This window comes from Coffea arabica, chromosome 2e, assembly GCF_036785885.1.
Source record: "Coffea arabica cultivar ET-39 chromosome 2e, Coffea Arabica ET-39 HiFi, whole genome shotgun sequence".
NCBI lineage: Eukaryota > Viridiplantae > Streptophyta > Magnoliopsida > Gentianales > Rubiaceae > Coffea > Coffea arabica.
The window spans coordinates 17485780-17512527 of NC_092313.1; the positions used below are offsets into that span (position 1 = coordinate 17485780).

At 34.7% G+C, this 26748-nt stretch overlaps 3 protein-coding genes across 7 annotated transcripts; all 3 read right to left on the reverse strand.

The window, feature by feature from the left end:
- Positions 1-4175: 4175 nt before the first annotated feature.
- Positions 4176-9042, reverse strand: LOC113731422 (uncharacterized). 4 transcript variants are annotated; one of them, XM_072079462.1, is made up of 7 exons: positions 8583-9042; positions 7595-7806; positions 6939-6993; positions 6209-6526; positions 5997-6071; positions 5786-5860; positions 4176-5016 (listed from the first exon to the last, which is right to left on the reverse strand). In XM_072079462.1, the coding sequence occupies exons 2-7, from the start codon at positions 7720-7722 to the stop codon at positions 4462-4464; spliced, it is 1206 nt and encodes a 401-aa protein (XP_071935563.1). In that variant the 5' UTR covers positions 7723-7806; positions 8583-9042; the 3' UTR covers positions 4176-4461. The 4 variants fall into 4 exon arrangements, with proteins under 4 accessions (XP_071935563.1, XP_071935565.1, XP_071935564.1 ...); XM_072079464.1 differs by having other exon boundaries at positions 6939-6987; positions 8583-9041; XM_072079463.1 differs by having other exon boundaries at positions 7595-7858; positions 8583-8720.
- Positions 9043-10399: 1357 nt separating this feature from the next.
- Positions 10400-15165, reverse strand: LOC113731423 (glycoprotein 3-alpha-L-fucosyltransferase A-like). Its single transcript, XM_027256690.2, has 7 exons — positions 14561-15165; positions 13728-13888; positions 12399-12640; positions 11925-12029; positions 11465-11621; positions 10975-11202; positions 10400-10751 (listed from the first exon to the last, which is right to left on the reverse strand). The coding sequence occupies exons 1-7, from the start codon at positions 15023-15025 to the stop codon at positions 10496-10498; spliced, it is 1614 nt and encodes a 537-aa protein (XP_027112491.1). The 5' UTR covers positions 15026-15165; the 3' UTR covers positions 10400-10495.
- Positions 15166-21545: 6380 nt separating this feature from the next.
- Positions 21546-26472, reverse strand: LOC113731424 (cold-regulated protein 27-like). Of its 2 annotated transcripts, none has more exons than XM_027256691.2 (5): positions 26166-26472; positions 24233-24412; positions 23815-24085; positions 22051-22169; positions 21546-21959 (listed from the first exon to the last, which is right to left on the reverse strand). In XM_027256691.2, exons 1-5 carry the CDS (start codon positions 26325-26327, stop codon positions 21831-21833), a joined length of 861 nt encoding a protein of 286 aa, XP_027112492.1. In that variant the 5' UTR covers positions 26328-26472; the 3' UTR covers positions 21546-21830. The 2 variants fall into 2 exon arrangements, with proteins under 2 accessions (XP_027112492.1, XP_027112493.1); XM_027256692.2 differs by having other exon boundaries at positions 21650-21959; positions 22051-22160.
- Positions 26473-26748: the final 276 nt, after the last annotated feature.

The following is a 26748-nucleotide window of genomic DNA, read 5'->3' on the forward strand; positions in this document are numbered from 1 at the left end:
ATCACTTTTTTACCTCACATACATCAAATCGCTACAGTAATTTTTTTACAAAAAATCCAGAAAAATGCAATCCAAACACAACCAATTAATAGTTCTTTGAGCCATTTTTTTACAGTGAGAAAACTTAATAGCACCCAATAGTTGTCCAAAATTTTACTAACATCAAGTTGTCTAAAAAATCTTACTAACATCACGAACCGACTGATGGTGGTGATACATTTTTTTGCACTTCTACTTTACAAGTTAACAAGAGGTTCTTTTGTTTATCCCACTCAGAATTCTTCTAACGATTTCTTCTTTCTTGTTTCAAAGTTGGTATCACTAATGTGTAGAGGTGATATATGACAGCATTTTCATCACAAATTTGAACTAATTTTAAATTTTGATATAATAAATCAATGTAATAATACTCCAAATATGAAAGATAGAACTCGAGTTGAAGCCTGCATTGGAGATTGAAACCATGAAAGCTCGACTTGGAATGTCCATCCATATGGAGCCAAGCTTGAAGAAAACTAGAAGTCTATAATATGTATGCTCAGTTCAGGCAACAAACTCAGCCAACATTCTTTTTTCTATCAGGTTACAATTTTCGGCAAACATCCTCCATTTATATTTATTTCTTTCCCTCGTATAAGTTTCATAGACCATAATGTTACGCATGTCAACAGTAAGATCCCAATTTAAACCTCCCTTAAGGTATGAATTTGGCATCTTCATTTTGGGTACACATTTCGCAATTCTCTTGCAAGTTTCACTTGGAATAATACCACATGTTTTTTCTCCATTAGTCAGAGGAAAAAAAAAAAGAAAAAAAGATGTCGGATCTCCATCAGCATCTTCTATTCTTTATACAATCATGCATGGACAAGAAAGTTTTCCGATGAGCACATACAACTTGTAACCATGTGGCTACTTCAGTCCCAACGATCGAGGGTCTTACTCATGTCATTCAACCCCAGTGTCTTGTAAGACATAGGAGATGGAAAAGAAACAGGAAAAATGTAAAAGGTCCAGATAAGGTCAACCAACTTATCACTAACTTTATAAGCATCAAATTGATATAGTCCAACTGGGCTCTTGTGATGGGAACACCTGCATAACGAGTCCTTCTGGTGGAAAATTCTCAACTATCTCGCGGTGACGAGGCATATCCAAAATCTGTTGTCATTATTGTCTCGCTTGAACTGCTTTGTTGCTTGATGGATATGACCACTAAAAGAAAACAAAAATGTACACGTAACTTGCTTCCCAATATTCTGCAATGCAACTTTTCAAAGAAAAACTGAAAAAGTTTAGTCCATCATAGAGAAGATGATGCCCACTTTGTAGTTCTTGGCACTATAGCCACTGTCAATTCTAGGCGACTGTGTTCTTCACGTTGCTGCGTTGCACCAATCTTCCACGGTTTTCCGAATCTTGTTTTCGTTTTCTCTTGCTTGCAGTTATATGTACTTTTCATGTTTATTTATTTATAAAAAATCATAATTTCATTCATGAGATCAGCAATAATGGTAGAAAACACATCATCAGACATGTTACAAAAACAACAACAAAATTTCTATGACTTACATACACACCAGATTTGAGAAAATAACGAATATTAATTACATAATGAATCTCCAATCTATTTCAGATGATATCAATCTCTTTGAACCCAATAGAGAAACATCTGTGCATGTCTTCTCTTACTTGATTTACCGTTTAACTGTTTCAAATCCATACATCAAGTTGAGATCTCAGAAATTTCAAATTTAGTAAACAACTTTGAAAGATTGAAACTTGACAAAGAAAAAAAAAACGTAAACTACAAGTAAATTCTCGCTAAAAATCCTAAAAGAGAAGATTCTCTCACTTTAAAAAAATGACCCTTAAAAAACTCTAGGAGTAAGAAGTCTCTTATTAAGAAACCCTAAATACCGGAAACTCTCATTAGAAAAACTTTAGCAGATTCTCTCACTAGAAGGTCCTAGAAAAGTATACGAGAAATCTTAGGAGAGAAGGATTTGGTGCTTTAGAATATTGAATGGCTAGAAAGTCATGAATTCTGCTTTTGTGGGAGCAACACTCTTCATGTTCTTAAGGTGTCGGGATTTTATCGTCCGTTTCGAAATTCAGTTTCGGGGTTTTATCTGTTATCCTTATCCAAAATGAGCAATTGAATGTCAATTTGTTGGTAGGAAGCTACGTGTGCACATTTTTTACGGTTAAAAAAAAAAAAAAAAAAAAGGGAAAATCCTATTCTGATCCACAATTTATAAAATAGAAATAAATTAAATGATATATAGTTCAACTCTCCTTGATTTTTAGACATCTCATATTTGCATCTATCTATCGCATAGGCATATCATCTTTTAAAATCATTTTTCCTAAGTAGACTCTAAAAGCAAGCGTGACACAAAGTTAAAAACTAGTGATGCAACATGAATAATGATATTTCTATATATACCACATCACATCTATTTAGTTGCCACCAAAATTCTTTTTTAACACAAAATGTACCAAGTAAATTGAACAAGTGTTCGTGGGCAAAGTCGCAGCAATGATGATCCGGAATGTTTTCCCACGAAACAAAAGTACAGCGCTCGAAAAAGGTGGTGTTGCTCCCAGTTCCAGATACCCAGAATTGTACTCGTAACCCTATCGGCCTATATTAGCCAAGCAAAAGTGGAGTGAGTATAAAATAAAATAAAATAAACTTTGAGACTCCTTAGGATTCCCGAAAATACGGCAGACAGTTTGGGGCTCTGACTCCCTCCAATCATGCTGTACACCCTGCAGCTTTTTTTGAGGCTTTGGCAATCATTGAGATGGACAACGTTTGTGAAGCAAAAAATGTCCATTACGTAGACAAATTCATCGGGACATCCATTCTAGAAAAGATTTAGACAAAAAAGAATCCAGTTGGAAACGTACAAACACTAAACTCTTTTGTCTAGCAAGAAGCCGACGACGTTAGAAGTCATGCAAATCAATTTTGATTGCACTGAACCACTCAGCTTAGATTCCTCTGCGGATTAAGATTCTTCTTTGGAAAGTAGATTAGTAGAGGTTCGAACTCTACCTCTACAATGAAAAAAATTCATTCAAAGTAGGTGTCAAAACACCCTTTTTATCTAATAGGTTAGTCCCTTATGCACCGTGTTTTTAGCCTCCTCTCTTCCCTGGATTAGGATTAGATTATTAAGTTACAAAAATGTTATCAGTACCGTAAAAAAAAAAAGAACTTTAATTGCGCTGCACCAACGTAAGGTAGCCAGCAATTTGGATTAAAGAATTCTAATTTGGCTTCGTAACGTCTCATTTCCTATTCATGTCAATGAATTACAGCAGCCCCCTTTTTTTAAAAAAAAAAAAAAAAAAAAATAAGCTGCTTCTGCTCAAGAAGTGTAAACATGGAGTATCGTAACCAAAAATAGTATGTGCAAGTATATCATGTGGTGTACGTGTACTGTATTTGTCCATAAATGGATTTGCAATTTAAGGACAAGTCCACAGTGAAATTCAAATACAGGCTTAAACATTTAAGAATTGGTATATAGTAGTAATTCTTTTCAACCTTTGAATGTGATACATATATATATATATATATAGACACACACACACATAACCTTTATTCACATTTGCAAAATTCCTTTTACCACCACACACCAGATGTGTGTATCTATTTGTTGGTATTAAGAAAAAAAAAGTCACAATTATATTATCCACGTGAGAAAATTTCAACTAAAATTTTGAGCTCTTTTTTTTTTCCCTTTTAAGGAGGGGGAGAATTGAGTTTAAGAAGCTGGTAATGAAACTAGAAATCGGAATCCAGGGCCTCTGAGTGTTAGTAACTTAACCTCAACTGCAAGAGCTGGAAATGCATAATGTATCCATTTCCGGGAAGAAAAAGGCTGCGAGTCTCTAAATTTTGGTAGCCCTTTTGGGGCTGAAAAGGAAAAGTTTGTCGGCCGTCGACGAATTGTACGCACAACCGTTTATCGAACTCGCAGTTCAGCAATTAATGTCATTTTATGCATGTACTCCTCGTACGGACTGCTACCATCCTGACAGCTAGCTGTTACTCTAAACCAGCTTCATATTATAGTTTCATTTAATATAACCCCTGGTCGGCGGGTACACATATTTCTGGTAGATTCAGGATCATATTCTGTTTAAATGAAGCTTCAACATTTTCATTAAATCTGGCCTCTTCTTGTACATAAATTATAAAGTGAGGTACTCCAGCTTCCATTGTAAGAGCAACCCTGCTTTGCGACAATAAATAGTCGACATGTTCTATCAAACTAATGAAAAAGACTACAAATAGTAGTGTCTCGGCTACTACTCCGCTTGTTTCTCCAACTAAGAATAAACATGACATATATCATCATCAGTCAAATACACTGAATTGCTATATTAAAATGTGGAGACTAAGCAGCAGCCCAATACGAAATAGCTGCTGGAGATCTTAATATCTTAAACATACTTGCCTCTATATTTTGGCTTTGATTCCTTGCTGAATTTTGTGCCCCCTGCAGCATTAAGCTGCATGTCAAGCGGACTAAAGACGGCTGAATGAAGATTGCCATCTTCCAACCACTTGAGATGGTTTTCCCTGAACTCCAAATGTTTGATTCTAGCTGCCTCTGCAATGTCATCTGTATATGGCGCAATCTTCACCATGGTTAACAACACACGACTGTACCTGAAGCTTAGGATCTGCTCACAGCTTGCAACCATTTTCAAACATGGGTGCTCAGGAAAACTGGTATCAATTGTGTCTTCCTCTCTCAGTACAGGATAGAAGTACACAAGCCTTCCACCCATTACAAGCATCCTAGCAGCAAGGTCAAGCAAGTCGTGTACACACTCCACTAAGCTGTAAGGAGCAGTGGAAGGTATGTGGTCATTCCTTTTGTCATCAGGAACTGTATACGGGCCCACTACCCCTTTCAAAAGCTTTCTGCCACCAGATTTACGGCCCCCAGCACGAACTCCATAAGGAGGATCACATATTATACAATCAAACACCTAAAAGAAGCACAACGAAATTCATAAACCATGCAGGCAAAGAACATGCCCAAACACAATCACGGGCATACAAGTCTAACGAATGAAAAATGCTGTGCATAAACGTACAGGCAGGAGCTTCTTTGTTTTTTTCTTTTTTAATGCCAAACTCCAAGGCGACCAGCTACTAGGTTCTATTACTAGGACCACCCTACTACACAGGGAAACCCTATTCCATTTAGCTCAGACATAGGATATAATACAATTCCATTGTCCCTGCCAAATAAAGCTATCTTACTTCTTGTATTCATAAATCTTGACTAAAAGCAAGAGAATGCATTCACAAGTTAATACAACTCCTCTGCTTCAAAATAGCAGTGGATGGCAGATATTTTAACTCTACATCTGAGACTTTACCACCAAGAGAAAAATGTTTTGTTCATTGTCTGCTATCCAGGTAATGATGGAAGAGAATTTAGTCTTCTCTATAATGCTGGAGGGATAGAAGGACATGAGAAGTTTAGCCATGACAAAGACTACCAGCCTTAGCATGTTCTTAGGACTTGTGGGTCAAGAGGAAAACAAAAGATTTTAAGGATAAAATGTCACATGAAAGTCCTTGCTTAATCTATTCCAGGAGTAAGCAGTTCATCCCACACAGTTATTGATATGCTGGTGGACTACAGTGGTACATTTTAAGCTAATCCTTGTACCAGATTTGTTTCAAGCTTTTTTTAACTGGAGAAGGGGGAAAAACTGTCATTTATTGTCCTTGACCAGGATTACTTACCTCCTTTAGTCCAGGACGCCAAGGCGGGAGGTTGTTGTCTGCCCTCAACAGAGAAATTGGCATGGGCAATCCATACTGCCACGAAAGCCATATAGATGAGCACTACTTTGTAAGTATTCACAAAAAAAATGTTGAAGTATAAAGTTTCACTGCATAAAACAAGATAAAAATAATAATCATAATAATAGAAAGTCAATTTCCGTATCTTAACCTGTTTGAAATTGGTCCAGACATTACAATCAGGACCACGACCATCACGAACTACACGAATATCGATATCTGCACCCTGAGAAATTCACATTAATGGCACGCAAAAGCAAAAGAAATCTTAATGTTTTCAACCAAATGTAAGGTATCCAACCAGAAATGTTATGTGAAACAAAGCCTAGTAACAGAAGTTTTAGTGCACATAAAATCACACACCATTGTCATTGCTCCAAAATGAGCTGCAGCAATCAGGATGCTTCCAGTACCAACAAAAGGATCATAGACAAGTTTCCCAGTTTTGGCCTGTGCTTGATTGGCCATCAGGAAAGCCATCTCTGCATCCATGGCTGTGGGACCAAGGTAAGTGCGGCTTTTTAATTGGTAAGTTGGCAGAAGCTTCCTATCTGCAGCCCCAATCTCTCGACCAAAAAAAATTCTTCTGCAGACAATGGGAGGAAGCCCATTGTTAGATCCGTAATTATCAGTTTCCATGAGCCAGAACTTGTGATCAGGGTGGCTTAGATTGACCTGGCCCTGTAAGAACCAAGGTCACTTAGCATCTGCTAACAACAGGAACTATCACCAAAAAAAAAAAAAGAGGAACAAAGTTGGCAACTTCTATGAACAATGATCCTTTCACCACATTAAGAGGGACTATGCAAAGATCTGTACGTATGTCCAAAGATGACAGTTACCTTTACAGGTCTCACAATTACCACCATAGCTTAATGCAGAAAAAGAAACACAAAAGTAATGCTAGACCAAGAAAATTTTATGTACTTGCTGGTACCCACTATCATACCCTTCTTTCCCAAAACATTAGAGAAACAAGATAGGAAAGTTATCAGTACATCGAGATTCTTAAAGGCAAAACAGAGCAATTTATCCAAGATTGGTGTATCAACGAAACAGAAGAGAAAGTAAGACCATGGAGCAGATGAAACACCTGAAACTCAATTTCAGACACAAGACTGCATGAGACTTTTCCTTTTAACCTGAAACTGCAATAGTCAAAAAGTAGCACCCAGCACCACTTTGCAAGATATTAGAACACCTACCCACTTTTAAATACTAAAATTTACTTTGCAATTCCAATCAATCAGGAATACACTTTGTGAAACCAAAATTCCTAAAATAACTTTGACATCATACTCATGATGGGGGGAAATGCATTATGTTGTGCCCCTAATAATGAGACAATCAGAAAGGGATACACAGATACAGCTTCACAACTGTTTGGCATATGGGGAGGCAACCTTGCGGACTTATCAATGTTGGAGATTTTATAATGTCTGAGTTCCTTTCACATTGTTCTTACAAGTTACGATTTTCAGACAAGGAAGGCAAAAAGGAAAAAGGAATTTTAAGAAAACAAAAAAGATATCATAAATAGCTATAATCTTATCTTCCAACAGGAAGCATGCAGAAGTAAGGCTAGTTCAGAGAACCAAAAAAAATTCGTAGCATAGTCTACCATCTATCAAAATAATCCAAATTAAAAGCCATGCAAGGTATCATCTGACATGAACAACAGATAATCTAAGCAACAGAAAAAGGAGAGGATCAGATCTTTATACAAATAGAAAAAGGAGATAACCAAACCTTAAATGGAATGTAAGAGAGCTGTTGAATACGATCATTCTGCTCTTGAAAGCTAACAACTTTCCCAAAACTGTCCACAGTAATCTTGAATGTGCTTCCAGATGTAAGGTATGGCAACTTCTGCTCATCTGGACAACTTTTTATAGCCTCTTCCAGCTCCTCAAAGCTACTTCCTTCACCCCAGAGCTCATAAATCCCTTTTACAAGAATGCCTAAACATCCAAGACTTCAATTCGTCATATACTCATTCACGCTTCAAGGTGACTATTGACAATAAGGAAATAATTGTGTTGAATCAGAGGAAAATCTAAATTGAGCTCCAACCAAAAGGAAAAATGGATATTTATGGAAAATTCTGATCTGAGTAAATGTCTAGTTAAACAATCCCAAGATATAACATGATTTTCAACTTCCTTAACAATCACGGTTAACTCCTTCAAATGGAGTAAATATTCTCTGCTTTTACGCAAGAAATGAGAAGCATGCAAGGATACGGATATTAAATTGCATATATGACAAGAATGATGAGGCGCATATAACAATCCAGAACAAAGATTATCAACGAATTAGCTGTAGGGGCTGTTGTCAACTAGCATATTAACATTTGTCTGGACACCGTGCTTCTCTACAACCTAAATGAAGATCTATAAAAACTCGGCAGTACCCATAACCAATTGAAAAGAAAAATTTTAGTCTAATTTTCTTTAGCTATAAAACTTACTCTTCTTCTTAAAAGCAAGCTAACAAAAACATACCCTCCACTGCAAACAACATATTATGAGGAGAATATATTCAAGCGCAACAGCTATTACAGCCACTTCAGTTTAAGCAGCAAGATTCAGTATTCTTTTCCCCTTCTACTACGAGAAGGCCCCAAAGAAAAAACACAATAAATTATCAAAATAACAAAAATAATTGGAGGTAAATATAGTAAATAATAAACAAAAGAATGTATTAGACAAACAAAAGGAGATCCCTTGTTGCTTACTTCTATTGGCTATATTGCAGGCGATTTGTTCAGATGGAAGATTAACAAAATGGAAGGGAGAATCAGGGTGGTGGTCCTCTGGAAGCCTCCACTCAAGCGACTTCGATTGTGGGTCGGTTTCTTTATCAAAGGCCCCAAAGAGGTCTGCTAGAGATTCCACCTCCGGCCTTCTGTAGTCCAGCAACCTGTGGTAAAATACGCATAGATACCACATTATTTTGTGCTTCCTTTTCTTTTGCTAACTTTTATTTTTCGCAGAGATAGTAGGACAGAGTGGTGGTCGCCCAAGTTGTTAACAGCGGACGGCGGCTGCCGGATGGCGGCGGAGGAGCTGTACTACTCCTCCAGAAGTGAGGTGTTCCGATACCAAAATCCAAAACCCAAAACGCCAAAGCCCTGCCACCGCGCAAGGATGTTCCGCTAATAAGTTTAGTCACACGTTCTTTTCTAAGTTAAATTAAAAATATGTGGGGGACTCCAATTTTTGGCATCAAAATATAACTGGTTTTTATTAATCGAAAGTGTTGCGACGTTAAAAATTCAAATTAAGTTATACTACATAAATATTTTTTATTGAATTTGACCTTCAAAATGTCAATTCAGTTGGAATTAAGAATTTATATTGAATGCAGCAACGTTCAAGAAATCTCATTCAAGTTAAAATTAAGAACTTGTACGGACTGTGAATCTCAAAAAATTAAATTCAGTTAAATTTGAAATTTTGTTTTGAATGCAAATTCAAAAAATTAAATTAAATCAAACATAAAAACTTTTTACTGGATGTGGTGTTCAAAATAACTACGTTGGTTAAGTTAAGATTTTGTAATCAGTGTGGTGTCCAAGAAATTATATTCAGTTAATAAAAAATTTTGTCGTAAACATGACTTTTAACGGATCAAATTAAGTTAAATTCAAAATTTTGTATTGAATTCAAGTTTAAAAGATCAGGTTAAACCTAAAAATTTTTGTCGAATGTGACCTTCACAATATCAAATTTATTTAACATCAAGAATTTCGTAGTAAGTGTGACTTTCAACAAATCAAATTCAATTAAATTCAAAGTTTTGTACTAAATCTCTTTTGCTTTTTTGCAGGTGTTTGCATCCATATGCTTATTATTGTACACACGCATTCAAAAATCTGTACGTATATATATATATATATATGCAAGTGTATGTCTCTTGACCTTTTCTAAACTGAAGTTTAGAAATTCGGCTTTTATAAAACTAATCCCAGAAGAAACCTCAAAAGCCGGCAACTCTTGAGGTCGTCCCAGGGACTTATAAACCAAACCCAAACCCCCCCCCAGAACCGATGTATGCAAGTGTATGTAGTAGTATGCAATTTAAATATTTGACTGATTACATATAGTAGTAACTCTTTAAGTTAATTGGATATTAAGTACCATTCATTCCAACAGTTGACTATATTTTGAATCGAAATAATTGTCAATCAATTATGTTTTGATAATACTTTGATGAATTGGCCTCCATCCTGTTTAAAAACTGGCAAAACCTTCGTGCAAAATATCCTTTTTGAAGTTGTGTGATTTTGTCCTCCCAATCGACGGTTAATAAGGCAGAAGATAAGCAACAACTGGCTATTTCTTTCATATCACATACATATATATATATATGTCCTAATATGCAGTGGTACATCAAAGTCACGAAAGTCTTTCAAATACATATGCTGATATGCAACTAGGCAAGTAAATCTTAAGCTATTGATTTCTTCTTGATCCTTTTTTTCTCCCCACTCTCTCCCTTCCCACTTTACGTCTGGGGATACGTCTGGGGAATAAAAATTTGCAGCACAGATGCAGAGTCAAACATGCCTTTTTCCCCTCTTTCCAAGTTAATTTGTGAATTGTGCGGAACAATCTTAACAGTTGAGCAGAATTCTCGAATTGCCATCTACACGAATATGACCTCAAATTTAGCACAAGGATTGCTTTCTATGTGATTTCTAAACTCACTGTCCCCCTTAAATGTAAAGGTATACAATGCCTGTCTCTGTGTCATGCCAAGAGGATATATTCTGTGAACTTTTAGCCCATCATCTCCTCTTATCTTTTCTGGTCTTTCTTGTTTCCAAACTGGCACATGTTTCGCAGACTTGAACTTTGACAGCACCGCGGACTGCAATGCCTTCAAGGTTAAATTGGATGACCTGCCCAAAAAGGTCCAAGAATGAGAATGCAGGAAGGGTTGGATCGGTGTCAAACTACAAAATAAACATATGCATTCGGGGTAAAGTAAGAAAGAAAATCCAAATTCATCGACTTGTTCATCTAAGACGACAAACACATTCCTGATCCACCCACAAAGTCAGGTACAGTGGACTGACAATCTTCAGTCTCTATGACGAAAACTCAATAGGTCAAAAAGAATACCTTAGAAAAATCGACACCATCTCAAACCTCCCTCTTTCGCGAACATATACATGATAGACAGTTTCTAAGCCTCTGGTGCATTTGCATGGCCGTTTTTGAAACTCTACTTTTTTCTCCTCTCTCTCCTGAACTTTTGTTGCCAAGAAAATGCATAGACGACAAGAAGAATGAACTGCAGCCATATCAACAAGGGCCTTGAAAGAATCTGATGGGCCCTCAAGCTTCCACCTACAAAGTAGACTCAAATTTTCCTCAAACTGCAGAGTGGGTAGAAAATTAAATTTCCACATGTAATACAAGCAGCAAAAGAGTAAATTTTGATATCAATCGACAATGACATGAGCAGAAAAAAGTAATAGAGGAAACTGACTGCGAGCCCATTAGAGAAGTTGTACCATAATCTTTAACTAGAACAGGCAACATAACACTAACCAAGATGATGTATACGAAAGTCTACTAAAAGACTGGCCTATATACAAATGATACTCACCTTAATGATTCATTATATGCACCAGGATTTTCAGCAAGATATGTCATATTCTTGGCAACCGAATCAACATCATTTAGCTCCTTAATGTGTAACACAGAACTAGGAGAAGGGGCAAAATCTTGGATATTTGGTGCACCCACAACGACAGGAACAGTTCCTACAAGTTCATGTTAAAGCTCCTTCATTAGCAAAACAATGAGATATGAACCCATTCCCAACATATAGGCTCTTTTCACACATCCACAGCAATTACTTGGACTACATTGTTCTTTAAAAGCTATAACAAATGAGACACAAGACATTACTTCAGATTTCCATCTGAAATCATCCGAGAAATAACATTTCTCAATGCCACAAAAGTATAAGAAAACCTAGTTAATTTCCATCAGAAAGTGCTATCTCGAAGCTTCAAAAAGGAAGAATTTTGAAGGAAGGAATCGAAAAACAACATATTTCATACCGGCCACAAGAGATTGGAAGAACTTCTCAGTAACATAATCCTCCTCATTTGAATTCTCAAAAGCCAAGCTGAACTTGTAACGCATCAGCGTTTTTACCTTGTCCACTGCACAAAATTATAACTGAAGTTTAAACAATAAGATGTGCCAGCCAGCAGCATATTTCCACAAAAACACTACCTTATCAAATACGTAACAATTTAGCATCAACATTTATACAATCTATTCAAATGAAAGCATTAACATCCACTACAAAGATTTTCTGCAAACTTCTTAGATGCAAAATAGTAACCAGATATCAATTGAAAGCAATGGCTCGTTCTTCTCCTGTAATTCTAAAGTGCAGAAATAACTCCAACAAGGAAATTTTAATAGCTTAAATAATTAGAAGGCCATTAATTCCACAGTATCTAAGAACCAGACTTCAGCTTAAAGACAATAAGAAGACAAAAACATTAACAGTGCAATATGCTCACCATTTCCACCACGATTTCGATGACAACTTCCATAAGAATCAATTTTGATGTTAGCCCTCTCAAGTGCTTCAAGAGCTTGAAGTCGGAAGTTTCGAGCACCACAATTAGAAATAAAAGCTGCTGCCAAAGCACTCTCAGTTTTTGGTTGCAAAGGTGCCATTATATCATACTCAGCCCAAGAGAAATACCCAACCGGAACATCTGAAGAGAGACTTGTTGTCATAACAATATCATATCCCCTCCTGATGCATGATGACAAAACCACATATTATCAGTCCGTTAATAATTGAAAACTAGAAAAGTTCACAAGAAATGGAGGGAATTTATATCATAATCAATACAAACTAAAGTTGTATACCAGGATAAGCCACACGTCAGTAAGGTACAACTTTTCCAAGTATATATCATTAGTTCCATTATTTGTTTCTTTCACAGATTTCTACCGCAAATACAAGAAAGAGACTTAGAATAGTAGCAGTATTTCCATATTATGATGCATGGCAGCTCTAGGCTAATAGCACAATAGCATTTCCAATGTCTTCTCAAATAGTTTGTGCCGTGCATTTACCTCAGTTGCCATATTCCAGAATGGCAAAAATAAAAAAAATGAAGGGGGGGGGGGCCGGCAGAGGGGACGGTGAAATAATTAGCAGCTACAAACTGTCAATTCCACCAAGCTCCCAATCCAAAATAGAAAGATTAGAGTTAACATGATATTTCATGACACATTAAAAAACTACAGATGGGGAAAGAATATACCCTTGCATTCCATCTTTCTCATGCAATCAAGCAACAAGAATGTGCCATTCTTTTACAAAAGACCACTTTTAATGATCCTACCAGCAAGAACAAGCATGTGTTTATATTCTCATCAAGTATCAAGACAGTCACATTCTTAGTTGCTCTATGATGTTGGGTGACAAGTCCTTTGACAAATTACAACTAAAAAGGTATATTTAATTAACAATTGGCTCCAGCCTTCAGCATCTTATTCTACAAGTATGATAATCAAGAAAGTCAAATTGTTCTTGCATTTTCCCATAGCAAAAGCCTGCTATGCATTGAGTTCATCAGGACCATAAATACAAAACACAGAGAGAGAGAGAGAGCAACAACATCAAGTGAGAGACACCTAGTAGTTTTATGTGCCAATCTAAATATGCAAAGCAACTTGTTCAAATTAAACAATGGATACAGCTTACAGCAAAAATACTTTAGTGCGAAAACTGTTTCAACTCGAGGCAACGTTTAACAAGAATTAGGTTTTCAACAACATGAAAGAGACAAGGTCAATGAAATGTGAACATGCTATAGTCAGTTCTTACCCACCGTCGTGCCATAGCAACATTGTTCTCTGCATAATATTGAGCTGACTCCATTGATCGAAGCACGCTCGCGGCACCATCTTGTTGAGGTAAACCAAATGCAGCATCAGGCTTTCTATTGCTATCAAATCCAAATTTACATCCCACAGAACAGGACTTCCACTCCTAAATTGAAGCAAGTAACATTAATAAATACATGACCCACATAATAAATTATTACCCAACAAGCAAAACCAAAAGGAAAGATATTTTAATTGTATTAGGATGCTAGAATCCACATAACCCAATACAAATTTCAGAATTTATGTTCCATCAAGTAAAGAAAATTGTCATTTCTTCAAATTATTAATAAGCTTTAAAAACAGGATAGCGATTAAAGGCACGTGTGATGGTGCAAAACACAACATCACCCACCTTTACATTAATACGGTTTGTTTACATTTTTCTAAAATCAATTTGGACATTATCATTATAGGACACCTACCAGGAAAACTACTCAGTGCTCTAAATAAAATCAACAACTAACGAATTATTGAAATTAATCTACTGTAACTTTAATTTAGCAAAAATTATGGTATAGCACATCTGTTAAACCTACTTCACAATTACTCTTCTTTAAATTTCTCATCATAGAATAGGTTGTGTCACTACACTATCCGACCCTACCCTACCCTATAAACAAACAAAAATTTGGACTTTACACAAAGATTATCCACCAGTTCATCAATACTATTAAGCAGCAGCCTTACAATTCTGAACATAAAGTAGAAAATTCCAAATTAACTACTAGTATCAAATAACAAAAATTTAATGAAAGAAAGGGAAAAAATGGAAAACCTGTTCAGCACCAGTTACAAAGATGGGATCTTTCTGAAAATCCCTAGAGTAAGCCACCGAGTCCTCTTTCTCCAACCACTCCTCACAGGTATTTTCCACTTCGGAGCCGCTCTTCCGATCAAAATCGTGGCCGGTCACACTGGTCAACCCGGCGTCTGCCTCATCTTCACCGTCGCCCATATGAATATGCGTTGTGGTGGTGGTGGATGAGGTAGACAACCAAGACGACGACGTCGTATACTGGTAAAAGGAGTCAGCCCAGGAGTTGACTAAGTCAACGTTCTTGTCCACGTCCAGTCGGCCCAGAAAGGCGATCTCTGCAATCACCACTAAACTCACAATCAGAGGCATCAGATTCCACCATTTCTTCTTGGAGGTATTACTGTTACTGGTGGTGGAGGAGTAGGATGACCCGCTTGACTCTTCGAATCTGGGATGCCTCTGATTCGGAATTGTGGAACCCATTCAGATAATGGTAGAATTTTTCAGAATTTTGAAATTGGGGAAAAGCATGCACCGTCTTAGGATGAAAGGGTCCTTTGTGACGAATAAGAATCCGCCGCCTTCATCCTCAGGGGATTTCAACACATTCGAGTACGAGGGACATTAATAAGTACAACATTTTCTCGCTTTGGTTCTGGTTTTTGTAGGAATGGGTTGACCAAATGGAACCTTTGGTGTAGAGTCTAAAAAATGCTACTACTAGGACCAATGTTCCGGTTGGGATCCTCTATGCCACTACTAGATGCTAAATTCAATATCAATCCCACTTATCACGTAATGATAGAAGAAATTTAAATAAAGAATACATAACAAATTAAATAAACAGGATACTTGACATAAATATAGAAGTGGCACTGAATTATCACTTAAAAAGTGGCACTAAGGATCCCGTGTGCTAATGATCTATATCTATATCTATTGCAGAGTGGATTTTTAGGAGACGGCCTCTCAATGGCTTCCAAACTTCTCATTCTTTTTTTTAGATTTTTTGTATTTATTTTAATACATAAAAAGTAGTGGGTTATAACCAATCCTATTACCAGTTAAATTTAAAATTTAAAACTTTCTCACTATCTACTTCATAAACCGTTTATAGTTTGTTATTTATACTTTAAATCTTTTTTACTCCTTAATTAAAGACAAATGCTCATTTGTATACTATTTTAATACAATTTTACATTTTTATAATTAAGAAATATTTATCACTAAACTAATCCTATAACCACTCCTATAAATGAGCTTTGCAAATTACAATCACGTTTCAAAAAAATCACAAATGTGCAACTAAATGTAAAGTGGATGGGATAAAGTGCAACTAAATGTAAAGTTAAGGGGTTTACTATATTTAACCCAAAAAAAAATCGCAAGAACGGAACAATTGTTTTTTTCCCCTTTTAGGATGGCCGGACATCCATGTGCAGTGACCAAAAAATGTTTCCCTTCTTAATGAACGTAAGATGGCCAATTTATTTATTTTTAAAAAATGAATAGGGCTGTTTCATATCCCAAAAAAAAAAAGAAACAAACCCAGGTTCCTCCATTGTTATGATTCTTTTCACCATTATTCTAAGAAATTTGCTAAATTGAGTTCCTTAGGGCAAATAATGAGATGTGTAACCAGTCCGTTTTTTTTATTTGTGTGACCAGCCTATTATTGACAAAAGTTTAAATTTTTAAAAAGTATACAAAAATTAGGGGAGATAATATTAAGAGTTTATAGTAAATTTATCACACTTCTGGTGTGGTTTTCGCCTGTCAATACCACGAAAAAATAGAATAAATCATTATCAATTATTACACGCTAAATAGAATTCGAAAACATACAACATGATCAAGAAACAACAGAACCAGTTACGACTAGATTTTGACCTCAAAAAAAATTAGAACTAGATGCCATTGGCACGTTGCTGTAATTTGCAATGCCAATTAAGACTATTTAGCGCTTTTTTTTTTTTTTTGCAAGAAATTCGGACACTATAAAACTTATTTAGGCAAACTTTACCTCAGCGAGGATTTGAGTATACTATCAAGTTATTGAGTATACTACAAATCATATGATCATGCTCACATTTCCCCCACGTTTCCACTCCAATTAAGAGTTCTCCAATTTAAGAAATGTTTATCTTTTAACTAATCCTATAACTGCTTCTAAAAATCCTATAATAATACTCACGTTTTTCCTACATTTCTCCCACTTTTTCACTCCAATTAAGAGTCCTTCAATTTAAGAATTTCACTCCAATTAAAAGTTCTCCAAAACATAGCATCCTCATTCAACTTTCTTGCGTGCTCACTCCAATTAAGAGAACTTTCTTGCATTTTTCCCAAAAATTTATTATCTCCTTCAACTTTTTTATGGTATCCATCTTAGCTCTTAACATAATTTCACTATGGAACATGCTTGCCTACAAGCATTTCAACGACAGCTAAATTTCAAACTCGCAATATTGCAAAAGGAGGAAACATTTGTTTAGAAAACGAAACGTACACCGCAACGATTCTATACAGCAGTTCGAAAAGTTTCAACAATTTTGCTTTGACGAAAGAGAAATCTCACATCAAATTCGAAGGACAAAATCCCAACTACACCAATTAAAATGTCGTTCGCATCAAATTAGAAATCCCGATACTGTTTATTCTTTAAACATTTGCATTTTCATTGTTTTATTAAATATTATTTCCAATAATGTAATATTTTCGATTGATTATTGTTGTTATTGTCTTTCGTCTTTAAATAGAAGTGAAATGTTAGGTAATAGGTCATCGTTTTAGACGCATTTTCTCATGATTCAATAACAACTTATTACGCAACAGTAAGTATAAAATTTTATTTTATGATCAAAATAATAGATGTCCATCACTATTTTTATGTCATCTTTTTCCCTATGGCATAAGTGTTGGTATTTGATTTTTTATGGAATCAAGTTCCCTCCAGATAAAAAAATTATGGAATTGGATATGAGAAATTTCTTACGATAAAAAATTTAAATCTTCAAATTGTTGGCGACTTAGTTTGGATTCTTGGAATTCGATAACTATGTATAGTATTTGATATTGTCATAATGACAGATTCCGTACCTTTAGGCCAAAAGAGTTAATGTTTCTTATCACAAAAAGATTGTCATTATCTGATTCTTTGTCACTCTGGTCTAAATTATAATGACGTGGTCGACATTGTTGTTAGGTAATTAATTTCATGTACTTTTAATTTTAACATATTTTCTGTATTGTATATAATATTTTATTTGTCAAACAGGTACAATGTTAACATATAAATCAGAGATTCCAGTGGTAACATGCATCTTAATCTACAAGACAGACATGCACGATTCGTATTTAGTTGTGATGCTTATTATCTCAGAGAATTACAAAGAAAGGTAGAATTTCTTGATATATATTTATGTTTTATAATGCTATTTATAGACTATGTAAAAAAAATACACTAATTTTGAATTTCATACGTACTTAATTCTCAGAAAAATGGTGATAGGTTGTTCAACCAACGAATCAATTCATGCAAAAATCGTGTATTTTCATTTATAGTACGCACTCCACAAAATTCAACAGAATTAATTAAATCACCAATTTTGATTTTCGTACTAAAAGTTGAATGGTGTGAAAAGTGTTCGCACTTTCATGCAAGATTATCAAATCAAATACATAATATTTGTAAGTATTTCATTTTAACAACATTCAATTACATTCATTTTTATTCATATATCATTCATTTTCTAATATAAATTTATATTATTTTTTCAGAATCTATCTTTCGAAAAAAGGCAGTTCTTGAATGATATACACATTGTATCATATTTCAAACTATTGTTAGACAGATATTACATTTTAATTGTGTTGGTACAATTTTTTAACCTTTTTTTATTCACCATTTTATTTTCATTTTTTTCAATAATGTCAGCAGCGTGCGTAGCACGGGTATTCACACTAGTTTTCAGAGTAAAAGTACTAGATAACTATTAAGTGCGCCAAAATTAACTTACACTCGACATGATAATAGATGACTTGCACAGCTCATTAATTTTCTTTCAATTAAGTACGAGTATTATTTAATATTCTGTGTTCGGTGTTTGTGGTTAAATAATTGACTGTAACTGTATTTTGGAAGTTTTTTAAAATTTAAAATTTTATTATAACAATCTATCTCTATATACATTTGAGAAGGAATTTTTAGTAACAAGCCTCCACGCATTTTTCCACTACCAATTTCATTTTTCTAGCATTTCACATTTAATTTAATTTAATTTATAAAATATATTTCTTTCAACTTCCACATCTACTTTTCACATTTGAAATTATTGGTTATTTTTTAAAATCATTTCATTTCAAATTATTGGTTAATGTGCATGTTATCCTATTTAAACTTCAACCCATCACGTTTCCGATTACCTTGCGTTATTTATGATTTTATAACAATTAAAACTTCTATAAGACCATAAGAAGAGATAACAAATATAACATCCTTTCATGCTTTTTTATTAATTTAAATAAGTATGATTATTTACACTCCATTTTTGTTATTCACATTTCAATAATCATTTTGGTCATATAATTTTAATTAATTAGACTATATAATAAAACAAATGGTGGAATTGCAAATAATAAAAAAAATGGGGTGCAAATAACATTTTCTTAAGTAAGAAGTGACTTCCATGCTTTTCTAATTTAAAAAAGTAGTGACTCCACTTATATAGAATTTTGGTTTGAAGTTTATTAGTGGAAGGTAAATAAAAAGAAAACATTGCCAAACTTAGTAAAAGTAAAAAAGTAAATGACAATATTTTATTTTTTAACTTAGTAATACTAAGTAAAAAGGCAAAATTAAATAGAAAACAAAAACGAAATAATGTCGTGGATTTAAAAAATCAAGAATGGTACTATTCATGAAATCCAAATTATGAATTCACTAAATAAAAAACAAAGTACTACTAGCCTTTTAACGTGGACTTTTTTTTTTGAAATATTCATTTTTGATAAAAAATAATCATAATAACAACACCAATTTTACCAAAAAATTTTTAAAAAAATAACATTATAGTTTAAGAGAAAGATATAGAACATTCAACTCTAAAATACTACTTAATTTGTATATATTTGGCCCAAATTTGACATTAGATTTGAATAAGAGTGCAAAACCCAAATACTAAGGATAACTTTTGGTATCATTAATTATTTTATGTATTCTTATTGCTGTTTTCATATGTAAATATGTATTTGCTATGTTAAATATATATATATATATTGATTGTAGTACTTGAGGATATTATAGATATTATTAGTTTTTCATTTCCATTTTTAGATACTAATAATTGCAACCATTGTAATCATTTTTCAATTTTATATTTTTCATTATGATAAGTAAAGTTAAATATATTAGGTCACAGGATATGAATTTAAAGGTTAGGTATAGAGGGGGAGGGAGGGAAGAAAATGGTGAGGAGTTGAAAAGTAGTAGGAAAGATTGAAGAAAAAATATGAGTTACAAGAATAGACGGAGAAGGAAGAGAAGAAGAAAAGGGATTGTAGGAAAGAAAGTTATACGAGGCATCACTTTTTTGACCCATCACAAAAAATTAAGTCATAAGGTATTAGATTTAACACCAAGGTTAGATAATAGTTGATATCTCAAAGGGTTATTGTTACGCATTCTAACAATAAAAAATCATAAATTAACAAAATAGATCTCTAAATTTTTTCAATTTATCTGTATGGCAATTCATCATACATATGGCAAAAAAAATTTTCAGTTGCTATGACAATGTAAGAAATTTCCAAATGTATTAAGAATTTCCTCAAGGTAAACAATGAACAATATATAGAGAAGAAGTAGCAAATTTTGAACTATTGAAAAATAATGAAGTATTCGTCTAATGTGAATTTTAATTAAGCTCTTAAGAGTAATTATTGACATTATAATGGGATTTGCCTTTCAAGATGAAAGAAGATTAGAGCGAAAGCTTAAGGGTAATTAGTTTTATGAATGGCAACGGGGTCAAGTTGGGGCGGGGCGGGGTGCCCCGCCCTACTCCCCCCTCTCCTGTGGAATTAATAAAAATTTGTCATATAATTTTATTATAGTTAAATTTTAGCAAATAATCAAGTACTAAAATATCAGGGGGAGAGATGGGTTGGGTGGTACGGGGAGAGGGAGTGTAAGCAAGAGGTCTCGAGTTCGAGTCTCTTGCTTACACAAAAAAAAAAAAAAGTACTAAAATATCAATATATCATCAAATTATTATCTATTGTGATTTCACAATTGAAATTCATAAAAATAATAAAACAAAAATTATTTGAATACAATCCAACATGATCCAACAAAAACAGCTAAAGTAGTCAATTATTAATTGCTTGTGTTTGGATTGTAAATTATTTGAAATATTTTTACTGTAGCACTTTTTATGATGTGATGTATGTGAGATAAAAAGGTGTATTAAAAATTATAATGGTGATGTAAACAAATAAATTTGGACAAATAATCTCCTGTCCAAACACAAAAGTTTTCACTTTTAACACAAAGACAATTACTAAGTCATTATTATATTTTTTTTTGAAAAAAAAAGTGTTGTTGTGCTCAGTGTAATTAGAAATTTAGTATAAATTTATTAGTAAATTTAGTATAACTAATCAATAATTCCTATTAGTAGACATATATAATTATTAGTATAATTAATAATATTAATATCCATTATATAACACATATAACTAAAAATATCATTATTATAAGTTCATAACTAATTAAATTAAATATTATATATATATATATATTTTGAAACTGCATTAGTTTGGAAGTAATTTTTAAGAGAAAGATTATTGTGTCAATAAACTCCGATTTCCCCTCGAAGCATCTTAAGCATAAGACCCGTGGTTATATCTCCAGAAACGATTCAAGAACTTCTCACCTAATATATATATATATATATATACACACACACACACACACATTTGCTCAAGTTGGTGATCCACAAACTTTCACAAAACTTCCACCCTGAGATAGAGAGATGCATCAACATTTTATCTACAACCTCATAGCTACACCGTCGTGCAAGGAGGTTACATGGATCTAAAATCTACTTTTGATGATCAACAAACCTGTCGAAAAATTTCAAAACCTTCTTCCTAGTCCGTAAAACATTACCGTCATATAAAGTATTCAATGAAATAGCATCCTTTACTCCAAATGGGGTGTAAACTAAATGCTTGTCATCTTTCTTGTTGGTGGTCATAACTCAAACATCAAGCCATGCCTCAGATTTCACGTCAAATTGAGAAGGGACCAGTTCTCAAAATCTTTTGATGAATCTTCATTAATCGCTTGTCCTCCCAACGTCTTATTATTGATGATTGACTTTCCTAATGCAAATAATTTCCCAGATGGCACAATCTGAAACATGTGGCAGAAATAACGTTAAGATATCTATGACACCAGTCATATATTAAATGAAAGCAGCTAAGGAACTAAATTCAGGTATTACTTGATCTTCACTTGAAGTATCATCTGCAACTGTTTTCAACCTTTTTGCCAGAGAAATAGTGTGCGGATCATGTTCACAGTCTTCATCAGCAAAATTCTGGCCCGAACCTTCTGCAGAATCTATCGTTGAATAATTGACATTAAAAAAAAAAAAATTAGGATAAGACCATCAAAGTGATGCTCAACATTATCTATAGAACCATGGCACCTAAAGTTTCACTAATATCTAGTGTACTTCAGCGGCTAAACAAACAACATATTGTAACTACAAAAATGCTAATTATTCCCTGAGCTCAAATTATTGGTCTCAGCTGCTACATTAACAACACAAGAAAATGCATGCTGAACAAATGCAACCAGCCTGTTAATCCATCATTTCAGAGAATACATGGTACTTGCCTCAAGTTCTTTTGTTCAACAGAGATGGGTTGGGTGTACAATGGGAGGAGGGAGGTATATATTTCAGCACAATGTTAAGCTTAAGATGTAACCATGATACTTGACCAAATAAGTTGCTAACTTGAAGAACCATTAAACCAAGAGTGTATTCATGACAGAGGAAAAGAACAAATTACTAGTATTAACTCCTAAATGGAATTTTAACAATGACCTAAACAAGAAACTGGGTCAACATGTACACCTAAACCTATGTTAATGGTAAACTTTGGAAAGGCCCGTCTCACTATCCTCCATGTTCATAAGCCACGGAACAACCACATTGAAGTGGTACTAGAGGTATCAAAAATTGAAAACTCCTTGTTATCTACATCTTTTCCTACCTTGATTTGGAACACCCAGTACCAGGTGGTTCTGGAATGACATGAACAACAACGAAAAAGAGGAATGTCAATCAAGTAAAATGCAATAAATAACCTATAAACATCCCTAAATAATAACCATCATATCTGTCAAGGAACCACAAGTGCCAAAACTGCAAAGAACGTGAAGCAGAAGAAGATGCATAGATGCTTCGATCAGCAAAGTCAAAGAAAAATTTTGAAACTTGTGCATTGTCGTGGCTACAGTATACAAATTTTGACAAGTATATGGAAAATCAACTATCACAATGGCAAATAAAAGCACATATTCAAGCAAACTGACCAGCTAGTAAAGGTAATTAAAGTAATCAAGAATCCCACAGTATACGATGAGGTGAAAAATGGCCTAAAGGCTACAAAGGAAATGGAAAGCACTGCCCTAGCTGCCAGAAAATATTCAATTAGCGAGCTTTCAAAATATTCCCTACAAGCTTCCTTGAATGAAGGCAGTGTGTGTTCAAGATTTGCTTATAGCGTTTATGATTATATCTTGCAAAGACTACTTTATGCACAGTTTTACATATTCTTAATGAAATAACTAAATCTTCTTTTCAAAGAACATGTTGCCCGAGTTAATCATGTTCATGCCCCATGTTGCACATTCTCAACCCCGTAACAGGGAATTTCAAGGTCCAAGTTGTAAGGCAAGAAATGATATTGATGCATATACACAACGCATCTATTATTAAATTTTAAGAATTGACAGATTGTCTTGCATTCCTTAGCCAAACTATGCAGGAAAAAGCAAACCAAGGTCGTCCATATGTATCCCTAGATATCTCTAACAGTTACCCCAAATCAAATAGGAATACTCACAGAATAGAAATATAGGTCTAAATGTACATATATACATTTACTATACATGTATGTCAGCATTCAGGTAAAAGGGAAGGGAATGAAGTCATATATTACACAGGAATAAGTGCATAGGTCAGATCGAAGATTACCTTTAATAAATGAATTACTGTAGCATGTCTTTATATGGTTTTGTTCTGAATTTGATGCTGATCCACTAGAAAAAGGTCTCTTGCCTTCCAAATGCTCCTCCTCATAGCGTAACTTAATGTGGTCTTTAGGATCAGACGATACATGGGAAGAGTCCTTACCTGCACGTCTTTCACAATGTATTCTTGGAATCTTAACAGTAGAAATATAAGAAAGAGGCTGGTCCATATCAAAGATTATCTTCTGCCATTGGCCATCTTGTAAAACTGAGAACTGGAGGGATACCCCCAAAAAAAAAGGAAGAAGAAGAAGAATTCAAAACTACAACCATCTTTTTGGCCAGATGGGAAACCAAACAAAAGGAAGCCCATGTAATGAGAAAAATACTATGTACAGACACCAAAGAATATTGAGAGTTACCTGCTCAGAAGCTTTGCTGACACAGACAGGCAGCCTTTTAGATGAATCTTTACCACTTCTGTTTTGTTCAGTGCACCATGCTGTGAATCCTCTTGATCGTTGTAGTTGTTGAGCGAATGATGCTTCCAAATAATCAAGATATTTGTTGTGCTGCTCATTTGTCCATGCCTCACACTTATCCTGGGGTAACATGTGAATGGTTAATGAGAAAAGCATTTAATGCAATCAGCATAATACAGTTTTGCATTGATCCCTAGAAACAAATTTAACATCCTCAAAACTCCAATTCTTAGTGTCCCTCATCCCAAGGTTGTGCCATACAGTAGGATAAAGTGAAATCATTTTGGCCACCAGTAGTATTATACTGTCTAATGCAACTAGACAGTCTGCCAAAACATTGCATTTCATTGTACCTCAAACAAAAACATCCCTAAAAGTATGGATGAAGCATAAAAGACAATAACCAAAAGAAAATTCTGTAGAATTCAATAAACAAAAGAACTGTAAAACAACTGCATTTCCACCTTTCCCCATCTAAAACATGGTGACTGCATCTCTCATTGTTAACTAGGACATGAACTCATCATTTTGTCAGATCCATATCCACATAAATGTCATGCTAACACTTTGACATATTTTATCTCATCAGAGCAAATTGTAATGTCACAATAGCATGCATCAGAAGATGGTAGCACAAGAGCAACAAGTGCTTCTATAAGAACTTTAACCATTATGCATTCAATATCCTCCAAATAATGCAGACAGCACTTTTCCATGAATGCAAAGTTCATATTAAGCTGTTCTCCCAAAATGAGTCCCACATGCTAATCAAAAAATTCATATGCCTGTCTCTTCTGGTTTTCCTCAAGTCAGGTCCATAGAGATGAGGAAAAGAAAAAAATCTCACTTGAGTTACAATAAATGGTCAACATACTTAATGGATGCAAAAGTTTTGGATTCCTTAAATGTCATGAAAAACTTAATAATGAGTTGTTAGAGGTGATAAGTGGATTCAACTTTGAAGAGGAGCAAGTACATTTAACGAACTACTATTTCTCCAATCATCAGACCCAAGACAAGCTTGTTCAACCACTCATTTCTGTCACTTGAACGAGAAAGCAAGATCCCATTAAGTCTGTCTTCTTTAAGACCTCACAGTCGTCATCCATTTAAGATGCATTATACTTAAAAGTTTTCCAAAAATGCCTTTTCCAACACAGCGTCACGGTTAACGACTATCTGTCTTACAGCAACAACTTACTACTTGATTGTCAAGTTTTTAAAACTCAAACCACCCTGATATCAAATCAACATGAGTCAAGAATCAACTAAATTGTATATGCTCCGGTTCCAAAAATGCAGTGCTGAAATTTCTAAAAAAGCAATAGCTCTGTTGTTGCGTCCTGGTGGACAAGTTACCCCGCCATGCCCATTTTCAAGTCCTGCTATGGTATTACAAAAAATATATATATAACTTTTAGTACAACTAAGCAGATATCTAGCTAACACCGCCCCCCCCCCCCCTTTTTTTCTCAATCCAAAAAAAAGAAAAAGAAAAAGAAAAGGAATGGTATAATCACCTATGAAACTAGTGAAACCAACAGTTTTAACTATCTTGTTGCCTTCAAGAAGTTTGCTTGTCTTCCTTTCTCACTCTTTCATCCGGCACTGATCATACTAAATCTATTCATTCTCTTAAACTACAACAATAATTACGATATTAAAAAATAATAATAATTTGCTTATGGAATTCACACAGCAATAAATAATAAACATCAAATTCCAAAAGCAAACCGTGTCATTGTAACTTTTATGATCCGGACCAGATTTCGTCAGACAACCAAATTTCCACATAATACAAAGGAGGAAGGTAGAAAGAAAGAAGACACACATACATTTCGGGAAAAAGCAGTTGAAAAAATGCCAGAATTACCGGTCTTGCATTAGCAGAAGGAAACAAGATATCTCCGGAACTTTCAACAGTCAAAGAAGAAGCAGCCTCGGAGTTCGATCGAGTCAACTCACAGCTGCAAAACTCTTCCATCACCAGATTCGCCGACGCCGGCGCAGTCTCCGACCGGTTACTCTCTACCATTCTCCGACCCTAACAATGCAGATTTGCACCGAAATACCTCCCTGATTTATCGGATAAAACGAATGCAAAAGGAAAAGGACAGACGAAACCCTCTCGAGAGAGATTGAGGAGAAAAGTGCGGGATGGGGGGGGTGAAGCGGTGGAGGTGAAGGAAGAAATGCGATGTTGGGTGCCAATAAAGGCTCCACATGGCGACGCTTTTTACACGTGTCAATAACATCAGACTGCTGCCACGTAGGCAAAGGGCTGATAATATCTTCGTTCCAATGTCAGCCAGATATTTTCTTCGGGGGTGCAGCATCAGACGGATCGTTTTCGTAGCAGATGAGGTGACCTTGGCATAGAGGTTGTTCTCACGCGCCTTGTTATTATGACGCTTTTTAAAGTCGTCACCTTCTAACTGTGCCGGAGGATAGGTGTG